The sequence below is a fragment of the Geotrypetes seraphini genome, chromosome 1 (genome assembly GCF_902459505.1).
Source record: "Geotrypetes seraphini chromosome 1, aGeoSer1.1, whole genome shotgun sequence".
Taxonomy (NCBI): domain Eukaryota; kingdom Metazoa; phylum Chordata; class Amphibia; order Gymnophiona; family Dermophiidae; genus Geotrypetes; species Geotrypetes seraphini.
The window spans coordinates 353,228,118-353,245,250 of NC_047084.1; the positions used below are offsets into that span (position 1 = coordinate 353,228,118).

Consider the following 17,133-nt stretch of genomic DNA (forward strand, 5'->3'; position numbering starts at 1 on the left):
ACTGCCAATATCCAGGTCCGTTTTTCAATAAATTATTGTGATTTTACATATACATCCATAGCTAATTATGCTCCTTGTATTCCTGCCTTTTTCTAGGGAATTTGATACCTTCTTCTTTCTTGCAGAGTTTTCACAATGCAACAGATCTAATTTCACACTATTTTTGATTATTGCTGATGTGTGGCTTGTTCTGAGAGTCCCTCTTCTATATTTTAGAGCAGTGTTTTTCAACCTTTTTTGGGCAAAGGCACACTTGTTTCATGAAAAAAATCACGAGGCACACCACCATTAGAAAATGTTAAAAAAATTTAACTCTGTGCCTATATTGACTATATATAAAGTAATTCTCTTGAATAGGAATCAAATAAACACAAAGAAAGTATTTTATAATTACTTTATTATGAAATATTAAGTAAACAGAATAGTGAAAAATTATAAAATACTTTATTCAGTGCGAAACCTGGGCCTGTTTGGCTGAACACAAAGCTGATATTCTGGCTGGAATCGAAGAAAGACACACACGTAGCTCTTCGTCAACAGCTCTCAGTCTCTCTCTGTATTTGGTTTTTATAGCATACAAAAATAGACAAATATACCCTCCATCCTTTTTATTAAACCACAATAGCAGTTTTTAGCGCAGGGAGCTGCGCTGAATGCCCAGCGCTGCTCTTGACGCTCATAGGCTCCCTGCGCTAAAAACCACAATTGCGGTTTAGTAAAAGGTGACCATATTGTAAAATATAGACAGCAGATATAAATTCAGAACTGTGCATAGTAAGTGAAGGGAAGTTTTCATCTCTGGGAATTTACCCAGTTAACTATTAAGTTATTTGGGCAAATTCCTTTGAAAACTGTGGTAATACTGCCTCCACTTTGCTAAATTTAAAATAAAATCATTTTTCCTACCTTGTCTGGTGATTTCTGGTTGCACTTTCTTCTTCTGACTGTGCATCCAATCTTTCTTCCCTTCTATCAGCCTGTATGCTTTCTCTCCTCCACACCTCATTCCCTCCCCCAACTTTTTCTTCCTCTCTCCCTGACCTTTCTTTCTTTTGTTCTGTTTCTCTTCTTTCCTTCTGTTTCCCTGCCTGCCCCCTTTCTTTCTTTCTCCCTGCCGTTCCCCAAGCCACTGCCACTGCCGCTGCCATCGGGGAACAGGACCCACCAATGGATAACAGGCCCCAAAGCCGACGCCAACGCATGCTCTCCCTGACGTCAATTCTGCAATCGGAGAGGAAGTTCCGCCCAGCCAGGCAGCGATTGGCTGGCCCGAACTTCCTCTCCGACTGCAGAATTGACGTCGGGGAGAAGAAGACTTATCATAGTAACATAGTAACATAGTAACATAGTAGATGACGGCAGATAAAGACCCGAATGGTCCATCCAGTCTGCCCAACCTGATTCAATTTAAATTATTATTTTTTTTTTTTTTTTCTTCTTAGCTATTTCTGGGCGAGAATCCAAAGCTTTACCCGGTACTGTGCTTGGGTTCCAACTGCCGAAATCTCTGTTAAGACTTACTCCAGCCCATCTACACCCTCCCAGCCATTGAAGTCCTCCCCTGCCCATCCTCCTCCAAACGGCCATGCACAGACACAGACCGTACAAGTCTGCCCAGTAACTGGCCTAGTTCAATCTTTAATATTATTTTCTGATTCTAAATCTTCTGTGTTCATCCCACGCTTCTTTGAACTCAGTCACAGTTTTACTCTCCACCACCTCTCTCGGGAGCGCATTCCAGGCATCCACCACCCTCTCCGTAAAGTAGAATTTCCTAACATTGCCCCTGAATCTACCACCCCTCAACCTCAAATTATGTCCTCTGGTTTTACCATTTTCCTTTCTCTGGAAAAGATTTTGTTCTACATTAATACCCTTTAAGTATTTGAACGTCTGAATCATATCTCCCCTGTCTCTCCTTTCCTCTAGGGTATACATATTCAGGGCTTCCAGTCTCTCCTCATACGTCTTCTGTCGCAAGCCTCCTATCATTTTCGTCGCCCTCCTCTGGACCGCCTCAAGTCTTCTTACGTCTTTCGCCAGATACGGTCTCCAAAACTGAACACAATACTCCAAGTGGGGCCTCACCAATGACCTGTACAGGGGCATCAACACCTTCTTCCTTCTACTGACTACGCCTCTCTTTATACAGCCCAGAATCCTTCTGGCAGCAGCCACTGCCTTGTCACACTGTTTTTTCGCCTTTAGATCTTCGGACACTATCACCCCAAGGTCCCTCTCCCCGTCCGTGCATATCAGCTTCTCTCCTCCCAGCATATACGGTTCCTTCCTATTATTAATCCCCAAATGCATTACTCTGCATTTCTTTGCATTGAATTTTAGTTGCCAGGCATTAGACCATTCCTCTAACTTTTGCAGATCCTTTTTCATATTTTCCACTCCCTCTTCGGTGTCTACTCTGTTACAAATCTTGGTATCATCTGCAAAAAGGCACACTTTTCCTTCTAACCCTTCAGCAATGTCACTTACATACATATTGAACAGGATTGGCCCCAGCACCGAACCCTGAGGGACTCCACTAGTCACCTTTCCTTCCTTCGAGCGACTTCCATTAACCACAACCCTCTGGCGTCTGTCCGACAGCCAGTTTCTGACCCAGTTCACCACTTTGGGTCCTAACTTCAGCCCTTCAAGTTTGTTCAACAGCCTCTTATGAGGAACTGTATCAAAGGCTTTGCTGAAATACAAGTAAATTACATCTAGCATATGTCCTCGATCCAGCTCTCTGGTCACCCAATCAAAAAATTCAATCAGGTTCGTTTGGCACGATTTACCTTTTGTAAAGCCATGTTGCCTCGGATCCTGTAACCCATTAGATTCAAGGAAATACACTATCCTTTCTTTCAGCAACACTTCCATTATTTTTCCAACAACTGAAGTGAGGCTCACCGGCCTGTAGTTTCCTGCTTCATCCCTGTGACCACTTTTATGAATAGGGACCACATCCGCTCTCCTCCAATCCCCAGGAATCACTCCCGTTTCCAGAGATTTGTTGAACAAGTCTTTAATAGGACTCGCCAGAACCTCTCTGAGCTCCCTTAGTATCCTGGGATGGATCCCGTCTGGTCCCATCGCTTTGTCCACCTTCAGTTTTTCAAGTTGCTCATAAACACCCTCCTCCGTGAACGGCGCAGAATCTACTCCATTTTCTCGTGTAACTTTGCCTCTATCTATCTAATCTATCGGCTCAATAGATTAGATCGCCAAGACAAAGTGAGTCCTGGGTGATCTACTCACTTTGCCTTGGCGAGCTACTGGCGCCCCTGCCTCGGGCCCCCTGTCAGCTCCGGGCCCCTGAATGCAGGACTGGTAGTACTGCCCTGATGGCAGCCCTGCGGCACACCAGGCAACATCTCGCGGCACACTAGTGTGTCGCGGAACAGCGGTTGAAAACACTGTTTTAGAGTATGTTCATGGGGGGGGGGGGGAACCTGCTACATATTTCAAAAGCATTGTATTTTGTTTTAGTAGAATTTTATAAAGGCAATAGAACCTGCAAACCTGAATGCTATTGAAACAGTGCACAGTCACATACAGTAGAGATTTTTCTGCTTCTTGAAGGCATGCAATTAAAATAAAATAAAAACAGTTCAAGTGGAATTTGAACCAGAATCCCCTGATTCTTGGTGCAATGCTCTAACAATTAGGTTACTCTACCACTCCATTCTGGCCCTATGAAAGGATGTTCTTTCCAGGGAGTTTGTCCTTTTCATTATACAGCAATGGCTCTAGAGTGGATTTTTATAGCTCTCTTCCTTTGTGTTGATCTGCATTTTGGAGTATCCAATATGTTGCTATGCAGAGTTATTGCTATGCAGAGTTGAACATCCCAGTAGTAATATTCAAAGTGTGGGCAGACCAAGTACCTCTCCTTCTTGTCAGTGCAATTTTTGGCTTTTATAGCTCTTTCAGATAAAGCACATCAATAATTTGTCTAAGTTTTCAATAAAGCACTTAGGGGGAAATTCTATAACCAGTGCCTAGGGTCAGAAAAGGTAGGGTTGAAAGCACCTACCGATGCCTATATAAAAGGTGGCTAAAATGGCCACTGGAATTGCAGCTAGGATGCCACTTTAGGCCACGGAATGCCAAAGTAGGTGTGGCCAACCCCCAGAATGGCACTAGGTGATCTAAAGCGGCTACCCAGCCATTAATCATGCCAAGATAATCATGCTGAAATGTAGGTCTGGGAAACCCTGGCCTACATTTCAGCAACCTATCTTTGCCTAGACCACGGTAGCTGATCACGGCAGGGAAATTCCCCCTTCTCCCATCAGCTGAGAGTCAGGGATTCCCCAAAGCCGTGATTCTGTAACTGGCACCCAAGTTCTGGGTGCCGGTTACAGAAACATAGCTTTGGGGAGTACCTGCCATTCAGCTGATGGGGAGTGGGAAAAATTCTGTTGCTTTCTTTCCTTTTGGTGCTGGTGGATTCTCGCCTATTCCTTCCACTATTCAGAATGTATGTCCAAGTTTAATGATGGAAATGTATTCTGGAAGTTTCTTTCATATTTCAACCCTTTTGAGCATTTGGATCTAATGATGCTGTTCAATAAGCTGGGAGGCCTCTAGATAGGTTTAATGCATTTCTTTGAGAACTACCGTATTTTCACTCATATACCGCGCACCCGTGTAAAACGCGCACACGGGTATAGCGCGCAGGAAACTGTAATTTATGTAAAGAAATTTTTATATACCGCGCACACCCGTATACCGCGCATGCCGCCCCGACTCTCCCGTCGCCGCCCGACTCTCCTCTGGCCGCCCCGACTCTCCTTTCGCCCACCTTGACTCTCCTCTCCCCCTTGAAGTCCTGTCCCCCCTTGAAGTCCTGTCCCCACCCTGAAAGCCTGATGCCCCCCCCCCGATATCTGATTCACCCCCCCGCAGGACCGCTCGCACCCCCACCCCAAAGGACCGCTCACACTCGCACCCGCACCCCCACCCCGAAGAACCGCTTGCACTTGCACCCGCACTCACACCCACACCCCGATGGACCGCTTGCACCCCCACAGCCTCCCCACCCCCCCATCATGAAGAAGCTGCCTACCGTTGTCCTGCTGCTTCCTCTGCCGGCGGTCCCACCCCTTCTCTGAGCCCTGCGTCTGCGCTGCTTCCTCTTCCGGCGGTCCCGCCCTTTCTCTGATGTCAGTGCGAGCAGTCCTTCGGGGTGGGGGTGCGAGCGGTCCTGCGGGGGGGTGAATTGGACATCGGGGGGAGGAACTATGTAAAAAAAAAAGTTGTAAAACACGTTCACGCGTATAACGCGCATAGTTATGCATGGTTTGTAAAATCGTGTATAACGCGCGCGTTATATGCATGAAAATACGGTATTCCTCCTTCAGCTTTAGGGATGTACAATCTTGGCATGCACTGATCTTATAAGTGACCTTGTGGGATGTAGTTTTCTTATTCAGATACCAGTTTCCAAGGTCATTAAGAGTTCAGACAATACCAAATGTTTTCTTTATTGAAAGGTAGTGGATATGTGGAACAGTAGAGGTGGTAGATATAAGCATAGATCAAGCATAGAGAAACTCTAATAGAGAGGAAGGGATTTTAGAGCTTAGTAGTTGGTATGGGTAGGCAGACTGACTAGCTTATATGGTCTTTATCTACGGCTAGTTCTGTGTTTCTCTGTTTCTAAACTTCATTGAACTTGCATAAAAGTTTGTCAGCTGTTATGGTACTGTTTCCTTGTGGCTATAGCTGTATAGTGAAGTAGTATTTTCTTTTGAGATTTGTGAGTTTTATAATATGTAAATTTTTATGCATGATCATGTTAAATGTACTTAATTAGCATGGTAATAGAGGGATGATGGTTATTCCACTATTTTACTTACAGGAAACCTTCAACATTACGTTCTACAGATCTTGAAGAGCAGATCAGTCGCATTATTTTTGCACAGTCAGGTGAGTTTGTGTTTACTGAGCTAAACAGTGATATATGTCCAGATGTGTTTCAAAGGGCTAACTTTATCAGCCCCTTTTTGCACATAAAGCAATGTTTTGCATACAGAAAAAAAGCAGTTATAAAATTGCCCTGGGAATAGATGCCACTGATATATGGAGAGTAATTTTGTAAAATGTTACCTATAAAAATTTCAAAAATGTACCTATTTTGATGTGACTGTCCACAAACTCCCTGATTCTTTATCTAGCACTCAAAATTACACACACAAATTTGGGCACATGCCCAAAATATAAACATAATTTAATTGCTTAAGGAGCCAATTAGCACCAATAATTGGGTGCTAATAATCAATTATTGGTGCTAATTAGCAATAACTGGAATTCACACAGTATTCTATAAAGATGCACACATACCATATATACTTGAATATAAACCAAGGTAACCTTTTACCCCAAAAAAGGAGGAAAAAAGGTTGATTTGAATATAAACTGTTCTCCCTCCTGCTCTGCCAGGCTCTACATCCAGCCCCCTCACTCACTCACTCCCTCCCCTGCCAGTCTCTGCACCCAGCCTCCCTTCCTTGCTGCCTTCCTTGCTGCCTGCCAGGTTCAATACTCTGTACCCCCTTCCTCCTGATGCATTGCAGACTTCCACCAGGCCTGCCGTAAGTCCTAGTGGTCCAGAGGTGGGTAGGGTCAACAGAGATCCTTCCCACCTTTTGTCCCAGCTGATTCTAGGAATTTTTACTTCCCTCCCACCTCCCCCATGTACCTTTAGTATCCCTGGTGATCCAGCAGTGAACCATGACAGGAGCAACCTTCCTTCGCTCCTGCCCATGCAGAGCCGCTAGCTGATTGGCTGCCACGTGTTCATGGTAGCCAATTAGCTAGTGGCTCTGCACGGGCAAGGGAAAGGAAATTTGCTCCTGTGGCGGTTCACAACTGGACCACCATGGATTGTAAGGGGGAGGCATGAGGGAGATAAAAAATCATAGAATTGGCTGGGACAGGGGCGGGAGGGATCCCTGCTGTTCTGGCTCACCACTGGACCACCAGGGATTTAAAAGGTACACCAGGGAGGGGGAGGGATGTAAATGTAAGTAGTCGGCTAGGACAAGAGACAGAAGGGATCTCTCCTTTCCTGGCCAACCACTGGACCACCAGGTCTCACAGCAGGCCCGGTAGAGGCCTGCAACAGGTTTGGGAGGGGGGGGGGGGTCAGCGCTTACCCGAATTTAAACCGAGACCCCCATTTTTGGGCCATTTTTTTGGCCCAATAATCTTGGTTTATATTCAAGAATATAAGGTACATTTTTCTGTGCAGATCCATAAAGAGGGCCATGGAAGGGGCATGAGTGGGTTAGGGGCATTTCTATGATTTGTGCACAATATTATAGAATTCAGGGGATCTGCACCTTATTTAGGTGCAAGGATTTACACTAGAATTCAGTTGGAATAAATCTACATACCCAACATTTAGAGTGGATCCTGAACTAAGCACTATTATATAAACAGTGCCCAACTATGAGTGCTATTTATAGAATAGCATTTAGTGTGCATTTTTTTAGTGCCCAAATTTGGGCGCCATTTGATCTCAGGCATGGGAGAGCACTCCGCCCCTCTCCACCTCTGCTAACGCTGAGCCAGTTGGAAGGCTCAGTGAGACAAGTTATTTTAATTTAAGTTTTTCTTTTGGCCCTGCCACACTTATCTTCCTCCATCGCCGGACCGGGAGCTGCTGAACTCGGGCGTGGGAGAGCACTCCGCCCCTCCCCACCGCTGCTAACGCTGAACCAGTTGGAAGGCTCAGTGAGACAAGTTAATTTAATTTAAGTTTTTTTTTTGGCCCTGCCACCCTTATCTTCCTCCATCGCCAGACTGGGAGCTGCTGAACTCGGGCTTGGGAGAGCACTCTGCCTCTCCCCACTACTGCTAACACTGAGCCAGTTAAAAGGCTCAGCACCTAACAGCGCGCAGCAGCATGCACCTTTGCAAAGTGACCAAGAAGTGACCAAACCACTACCCTCTCAAGTCCACCTAATCAGTCCTTGCTAAGCTACAACCCAACACTACCCATCTACAACGCCACAGAATACCTGCTCCCTCCTCAGACCCTGAAGAGACCAGCAACTCTCAACAAGCCAAGGAAGGAAAAGAACTTCCCCACCAATCCCCACAACTACACTACCTGCCACTCTTATCACCACAATGATAACTACACCACAAAAATGTCCACAAGCTATCCTGCTGATTACCCTGCTCCAAACCAACTGGAAGGCAACAGCAAACAACATCTTCCCAATACCAACTATATCAAATTCTAAGGGAATTACCCACCCAACCAGACGACTTACAATAGACAGAAACATAAACTATCAAACCTACACTTACCAACCCACCACACAAACAACAAGAAGAAGACCGACAAACCTTTACAAGACCAAAACACAACCTCACCAAAGATCACTCATCTACCCGAAAACAACTCATAACGCACCAACAGACTACACCACTCTCACATGTGCAACATCAGAGCCATAGGCCCCAAGACAGAACACATAAAAAACTGCCTTTTCCTCACAGAAACCTGGCTCACTTCTGATTCAGACCCCAGAATAATGGAAGTCTGCCCAAAGGGATACAAAATAATAGTGGTCTGCAGAGAAAATAAAAGAGGAGGAGGAATTGCCATCATAACCAGAAACACCATAGACCTAAAAATACAAGACAAAACAACCACCCCATACATGGATTTACTAGCCTGTCAACTTTCAAGCACATCACTCAAAGGAACACTGACATGCATGCTCTGCTACATAACTATAGGAAACTGGAACACAGCAAAACCAAAATTTGAAGATTTTATATACCGAAACTCACTAACGACAACCTACAACTTAATCCTAGGAGACTAAAACCTCCCCCTCATAAACCAATCCTCCAAACAAGTAGAAATCTTACTATCATACCTCGAGGCCTTAACATACAAGATATTAGACCCTCAAGCCACACATGAAAAAGGCCACCAACTCAACATTGCAGCCTACATGTCCCAACAGCCCATACAACCAGAGATTCACACATCAAACGGAAACTGGCACCGTTCCCTCTGATCAGATCACTATACTTATTCCTTCAATATCAACTGGACCAAAACCAAAAGCAAACCAATCAATAAAAAATAACTTACAACTCACGTAATTACATCGACTCCACCAAATTCTGGACAAAAACAGACGCAATAATCCAAGACTACAACCCCAAAGACTTCATCTCACAATGGAGCCATCTAAGCACAGCAACCCTAGATGAGCTAGCCCCAGAACAAACCAAAATCAGAATCCATAGAAAATCAGACAAATGGTTTGACAATGAGCTACTTCTACTCAAAAGACAATGCAGACAACTAGAAAGAAAATGGAGAAAAAGCAGCCAAGATTCCACAAAAACAGCATGGAGAATACTGAATCAAAAATACAAACAAAAACTGAAAGAAAAAAGAAAGACATACTATTCAAAGCAAATAGGAGAAAAATCCCAAGACACAAAAAGCTATTCCAGTTACTAAAAGAACTCAGACACCACACCCTACCTGACTAGTAACAACTCCCCCCCCATCAACTATCCTCTTAGCCACATTCTTCAAAAACAAAATCACAACTTTTACTAAGGTATGCTAGCGTTTTTAGCGCACACTAGCCAAAAAATTACCGCCTGCTTAAAAGAAGGCGCACTATTCCGCACATTAAGGCCCTAACACACCTTTGTAAAAGGAGCCCTAAGGGCCTGATTCTCCAAAGTGCGTCCCGATTTTAGGCTGCTGTAGGCGTCCTACAGCTGTCTAATCAGCCAATCGGGATGCACATTTTTTAAAAAAAATGCTCCCCAGGCAGGTCGCCTATATTGAAGGCGAGGCCCGCAAGACACCTAGGCCCTGATTCTGTATAGGACGCCCGGGAGAGGTGTCCTATTCAGAATCGGCCTACACTAAACCCCGATTCTGTAACCGGCGTCCATTTTACAGACGCTGGTTAGAGAATCGGGTTAGATTAGACACGGCCCGCTACACTTATCGCGGCAAGGGATCTCTCTGCCGCTATAAGTATAGCGGGCCACGGCCCCCTGACCGATCGCTGGCAGGAGGGTGCCCAAACCCTCCTGCCAGAAGATGCCCCCCCCTGACACTACCAACCGCCCCCCCCCGACATTACCGATCTCCCTCCCACCCCGACACTACCGATCGCTGGCAGGAGGGTGCCCAATCCCTCCTACCCGAAGACGCACCCTCCCTCCCTCCCCCCCCCGGCGCTAACAACCCCCAAACCTCCACCCCACCAAACTAACCTTTTCTTAAGGCCAGACGGTTCTTGCCCGTCCAGCCAGCAGGCCTGCCTCGTCGAAATGAGGTGGGCCCGCCCCTTCCCGTCCCATCCCGCCGAAGCCTAAGGCCTGATTGCCCAGGCTCTAGAAGCCTGGACCAATCAGGCCTTAGGCATAGCGGGACCTCCCATCCCCACTTAATCTAAGGCCTGATTGGCCAATCAGACCTTAGACTTAGTGGGGATGGGCGGACCCGCTATGCCTAAGGCCTGATTGGTCCAGGCTTCTAGAGCCTGGGCCAATCAGGCCTTAGGCTTCGGCGGGATGGGCCGGGAAGGGTCGTGCCTGCCTCATTTCAACGAGGCAGGCCTGCCGGCTGGACGGGCAAGAACCGTCTAGCCTTAAGAAAAGGTTAGTTTGGTGAGGTGGAGGTTTGGGGGTTGTTAGCTCCGGGGGGGGGAGGAGGGTGCGTCTTCTGGCAGGAGGGTTTGGGCACCCTTTTGCCAGCGATCGATATTGTCGGGGGGGGGGGCATCTTCTGGCAGGAGGGTTTGGGCATCCTCCTGCCAGCGATCGATATTGTCGGGGGGGGATGGTGCGTCTTCGGGCAGGAGGGATTGGGCACCCTCCTGCCAGCGATCGGACAGGCCGCGGCCCGCTATACTTATAGCGGCAGAGAGATCCCTTGCCGCAATAAGTATAGCGGCCGCGTCTACTTACAATGTAGACCAGCATTTTGCTGGCCTACATTTTAGCGTTTCTCCTCTACTAGGGAGACGCGTAGAGCCGCCTAGGTTCGCCTAAGGCCTGCCTAAGGCCCTTAGGCGAGCTTAGGCATCTTGCGGGTCTCCCTAGGCTCCCGGAGGTGCCTTCAGGCCTACCTGGGGAGCATTTTTTTTTAAAAACGTGCATCCCGATTGGCTGATTAGACAGCTGTAGGACGCCTACAGCTGCCTAAAATCGGGATGCACTTTGGAGAATCAGGCCCTAAGTGTTTTGTTATATCAACCATGAAGGATAAATCTTGTAACCATACTGGATCAGAAAACAACCTTGTGTCTTGATTTTTAGTATTAAAAACTGACATATTTCTTCTTTTAAGTCCCAGAATTGTTTAAGGACCTTGGAGCAGGACAAAGTAAAGTAGGACAAACCAGAAGAATCTCTTTCTAATTCACTTAAGAAAACAGAAAATTGTCGCTGGTTTAAGCTTCAAGATCTTATGAAATTGATCTTTTTTTTCAAATGTCAGCACATTTTCCATGTTTATTATCTTTGTGCATAATACTTCTTGATGTATAATGCAATGCGTATGATGGATCCGTCACAAGTTTTACTTTGTTTTTTTCACAGTAATGCCACAAAACCATTGGTTTTTCTGGCCATTGAATGGGCTCCATCTGTTAGTTTTGACAGAGGTAAACTGTATTTTTGCAGAAGTTCATAAACACAATTAAATATATCTTGTCCCGTTGTAGTGCCATGCATCGGTACTAGTTCCAATAATTCCTCAAAAATGTTGAAATTCATGTTGCAAGCACAAAGAAACACAGCTAATTGAGCTACACCCTCAAGGTCCGTACTCTCGCCACAGGCAATGGAAAAAGCTTTGAAACTAGATGATTTTGCTTTGATCTGATCACTTAAATTGCCGGCCAAACCAGTAATTCTTTCTGCAACTGTATTTCGAGACAAAGAGAATGTCTGAAAAACCTTCACACTTCCAGGACAAACAATTTCTGCAGCTTTAATTAGACATTCCTTGCTGAAATCACCTTCAGTAAAAGGTTTCGAGTATTTAGCTATCAATTCCAACAAAACGTAGCTTGCATGCATCGCCGCTTCACTTTCTTGTGATACTTTAGTAAACATGAACTGTTGTTTTTTCAGTCCCAACTTGAGCTCTTTCATCTTTTCTTGTCTCATTAATCCTTCGTAATTGTCATATTTTGATTTATGTTGTTAATAGTACCGTTTAATGTTATATAACTTTGACACACTAATAGCATAATTACATATCAAGCAAATTATTTTATCTTTACTTCACAGCAAAAATACTTCAATTCCCACTTTACTTGGAAATTTATTTTTTTTTTCCAAAAGTTTATTGAAAAAATGCAGAAAGATACAGAACCATGAACAATGCAAACAACCACACAAACACTCACAACCCCCACCCCACCAAAGGATGTTCATCGCAATTTTTTTAGTTTTACTACCATTTGGTTTCGATAAAGACATACTGAATACAAAGATCTGAAATAAATTAGTAATCATTGACACAAAAAAATAAAACATTTCAATAAAAATCAATATCTTTTCTTAAATATTAACTTATCAGACATAGAATAATTGCACAAATTAATAAGTGTAACGTAAATAAACATATACTCATATTTTTATTGTACTCTGAAGGTGAAATATTTCCTGTTAGGCGTACTAAGCAAATCAATACAAGACTAATGGCGTGGTAGGTATTATTATTGTCTGATTCACTGCTAGTATTAGTGGGGGGAAATGGTGTGTTATGACTAGAGGCGCGAACTTGTCTTGGGTACCAAAGACATCCACATGGTAGTACTTAATAAGAATAAGCAACTGGTTATACTCGTACATTGTATCGTTGTTGTCGACTGGCTTAGATAGGCGACTGCTGGGCGCCAATGAACTGCAGGAGAAATTTTGCGACTCTTGTTATTACTTATTGGATTACATTGGCTAAGCCACAAAGATATTTGTTGTGGGCCGCGAGTTTGACATGCTTGTCCTACACTGTACTGTTCCCTCAGGTTTTTGCAGCCCAAATGCATGACCTTGCATTTCTTAGCATTAACTTTTAGCTGCCGAATTTCAGACTATTCTTCAAGCTTCACTAGGTCTTTCTTCATGTTATTCACACCATTCAGGGTGTTTACTCTATTGCAGATTTTGGTATCATCCGCAAAGAGGCAAATCTTATCCGACAGCCCTTCAGCAATATCATTTATAAAAATGTTAAAAACAAACAGTCGAGCGGAACAGGCGTAAAGTTCTCCTGTTTAGGCGCTGCACTGAGAAACACCTGTTCCACTCGACTTTGTTTTTTCCAATCTGGTTTTTTGATATTCTACATAGCATCATCTGGGACCCCCGGAGGAAGAAGTGTTTTTCAAAACATGGATCATGTCGGGTCCAGCCCACATGAGTACAGTGAGAGATTGGAGAAACTGGGCCTCTTCTCCCTTGAAAAGAGGAGACTGAAAGGAGATATGATTGAAACATTCAAAATACTGAAGGGAATAGACTTAGTAGATAAAGACAGACTGTTCACACTCTCCAAGGTAGGGAGAACGAGAGGGCACTCTCTAAAGTTGAAAGGGGATAGATTCCGTTCTTCTTCACCCAGAGAGTGGTGGAGAGCTGGAACGCTCTTCCGGAGTCTGTTGTAGGGGAAAACACCCTCCAGGGTTTCAAGACTAAGATGGACAATTTCCTTCTAAACTGGGCCGTACACAGATAAGGCTTGACTCATTTTAGAGCACTGATCTTTGACCTAGGGTCGCCGCGTGAGCAGACTGCTGGGCGCATTGGACCACTGGTCTGACCCAGCAGCGGCAATTCTTATGTTCTTATGATATATTTATTACATTTATTTTATGTATGCTATACATGTTTTTATGATTTTTATTGAATAAATTTCTTCACCTTATACATTCTACTGCAGTTTTGTTTTGGTTTTTTGCTTTGCATTTATTCTGTAGTTTTTGTTGGTTTCTTTTGTCTTGCCCAGGGAAGTTTTTGGGTCATAAATATGCTTTTTTGTTCAGTATATGCCCCTAATGTTTACTCTCATAAAATTTTTTCTGCACTGGTGGCTGCCCTCACTCCCCTACAAGACTACCAGTCAGTTCTCTGAAGGAATTTTAACATCACTGCAGATTCTTTAATCGACTGTAAACCCCCCCAAACCTCAGCGGGGAAGTCAGGATAGGGGTGTTAATTTTGTTGCCCACCAGTTAGGGCTCCTGGACGTGTGGAGATTACTACATTTGGATGAACTAGATTTAACTTATTACTCGGCGGTTCATAAGACATATAGCTGCCTGGTCTATTTACTGATGAGGTCTTCTGTGTTTTCCCGGGTGCGGCATGCAACCATTGATGATGGGGTGGTCTCAGACCACCACATGGAATGGATGGACATGGGAGCTCCATGCTCCGGTCCTCCAGTAGATGGTGCATGAATCCAACTTTGTACTTGGATGCAGACTTTCGAGCTTATCTTGACCAGCAGTGGGATTATTATGCCTCTGATAATGCCTCCTCTGAGGTCTCAGATGTAACTTATTGGGAGGCAAGTAAAGCTGTTCTTTGGGGGAAAATAATGGAATATGTGGCCTATAGGTGTCAGGCACAAGATCAGAAGTTGTTAGATTTGGCCTGTGAGTTACGGATGGCTAGGGGTCATTGGATTGCTTTGGGGATGGAGGATGCCCGTCAACGACATCTAGATCTTAAGTGGCAAATTAATGAGGTGCTTGGTCAGCACGCCCAGGGAGATATTCAGCTATATAAGCTTCATAGATGGAGGAAAAAGGCGGGTAAGTTGTTAGCTTTTCTTGTGCACCAGCGGGAGTCTAGACAGCTCATCACGTGAATTAGGACTCCAGCCCAGTGGTCATGTGCATTGAGGAGATACAGGCTCAGTTTGTTCAGTTTATCAATCATTGTATGATAAAGGGTCCTGTGATATTGGGGAACGTGCATCTGTTTTTAGTGATTTAGCCCTCCCTTCCCTCTCTGAGGATCAGTGAAAGTGCTTCAATGTGCCCATTTTGGGAGTGGAAATACAGGGAGCGATAGATGCGCTGAAATTGGCAAAGGCACCGAGCCCAGATGGGCTGTGTACTGAGTATTATAAAATCTTAAGCACTAAGCTTTTAGCTCCTTTCCAGGCCCTCTGTGGAGCACTTTGCTCTCCTGGGCTCCCTGCACATCGGTTGGCGCATGCTATTATTAGGGTGCTGCCTTAGCCGGGCAGACATGTAGAGCACCTGGGCTCCTACCACCCAATCAATATATCAATCAATATATCAAAATTATTTGCCACGATTTTGGCCAACTGTCTGGGGAAATTTTTGCCTCTCCTTGTTCATCCAGACCAAGCCGGTTTTGTCCTCGGGTGTTTTGCCTCTGCTAACGTCTTACAAGCCCTGGCAGAGTTGCACGGAGATCCTGACTCCCAAGATGATGCTATACTGGTGAGCCTAGACACAGAAAAAGCATTTGACAAAATTTTATGGGACTATTTGTTCTGGGTGCTCCCCCAGTTTGGCAACCTGGGGAGCTTACTCCGGGGGATTCGGGCTCTGTATGGGGACCCTACTGCCCAGATTTTGATAAATGGAGATCTTACTTCCACCTTTATGTTGGCGAGGTGTACCCAACAGGGATTTGCTCTGTCCCCCTTATTATTATTTGTCTTGTCCCTTGAGCCCCTGGCAGCCAAGATCCAACAGATATTGTGGATTTGAGTAGGGTCCTAAGAGTTCAAAGTAAATCTTTTCACTGATGATATGCTCATTTTTTTTGGGTGACGCCATAGCGGGGACTGCACAGTTGGTGGAGCTGATCCAGAAGTTTGACTCGTTCTCAGGGCTTTGGATCAATTTTGACAAATCGGAGGCTCTTGTGGTCTCTCCATAATGTGCGGCCTGCTCATGCCCCTCTTTTCCTTTGGTGTGGTCAAAGGGTACATTGAAATATTTGTGGATCTACCTCTATTCTGACCAATCGGTGGTGTATCAGCATAACATCGGGGATAGATTAGCCACTATTAAATCTCTGTGCCATCATTAGAGAAATTTTCCTATTTCTTTTCTGGGTCGAGTTCTACTTATTAAGATGGTTCTTTTGCCAGAACTTTTGTATCCTCTGCAAATGGTGCCTTTAGGGTGAGGCTTGCGGACATTTGGCTGAACAGGGGGTTGATTACCTCCTTTATTTGGAATCAGTGCCCTTCACGCATTGGATATAACAAGTTGGTGAGGATTAAAGACTACGAAGGGGTTAATATCCCTGATTTACACTTATATAATTTGGCAGCACTACTGCGCTGGATCCATGAGTTGCATACTGGGGAGTTCCGCTTTGCCCCTGTGCAGTTCTGGATGATTCAATGCATTGAGGGGGGAGGGGTCTGTGCCTGCTCATCCTCTGCTGAGACCTTTGAGTCAGGCATGGAGGTGGTGGAGGTTTACTCTAGAGGGTTTACTCCTTCTCCCTATTTTGAATTTGTGGGCAACCCTGGTTTCCCGGCAGGGGATTTGTCTACCTTTTTTTGGCAGACTCTTTGCCACCAGTGTAGATATGTGGGCCTTTTTTTTTTACCTCCTGGCAGGGCGGCTGCATTCGTTCTCAGACTGTCAGGCGGAGTGGAGGTGGCCATCTTGCAATTTTTTGGAATATCTTCAGCTTTATAGTTATGGTTCCTCCTTGCGGAGTAGCGGGGGGCAGTTCCCGCAGTTTCCTCATTTGGACTTGGAATTTCTGAATACTCCCTCGGCCCGTAACAAGCTCTCAGCCTGGTATCACCTTGGGAAGTACTTTCAGTCCCTGTGCGGTTTATCAGTGCTGGCATGGGACAATGAACTTGGCAAGAAGCAAAGGACAATAGGTCAACAGTTCAATAAGCGACTACGAGCCACTGGGGTCATTGTATTCCAAAAAGGCTCCAAAGTGTGCTGGAAAGTGCGCTCAAGCAAGGAGGAAAAGTCTTGCACATCTCTGCATTCCCATATCAGGAGTGTGATCAGGCGACAACGCCAGAGAGAATAATCAGGACCATCCACCTCTAACCATTTCAGAACTATTAATACAGTCCATCGGAGAAAAGCTGCA

At 45.0% G+C, this 17,133-nt stretch overlaps 1 protein-coding gene across 22 annotated transcripts in view; it reads left to right on the top strand.

The window, feature by feature from the left end:
* The window catches only part of CCDC158 (coiled-coil domain containing 158), a 1,147,529-nt gene that overhangs the window by 1,030,114 nt on the left and 100,282 nt on the right, over positions 1-17,133 (top strand). For all 22 annotated transcript variants that reach the window (XR_004536446.1, XR_004536447.1, XM_033914104.1 and 19 more), the window contains one exon: positions 5,867-5,934. Coding sequence is in view for 20 of the 22 variants with exons in the window: in XM_033914104.1 (XP_033769995.1) it covers positions 5,867-5,934 (68 nt within the window). In the remaining 2 variants the exon portion in view is untranslated. The remainder of the gene's footprint in view (positions 1-5,866; positions 5,935-17,133) is intronic.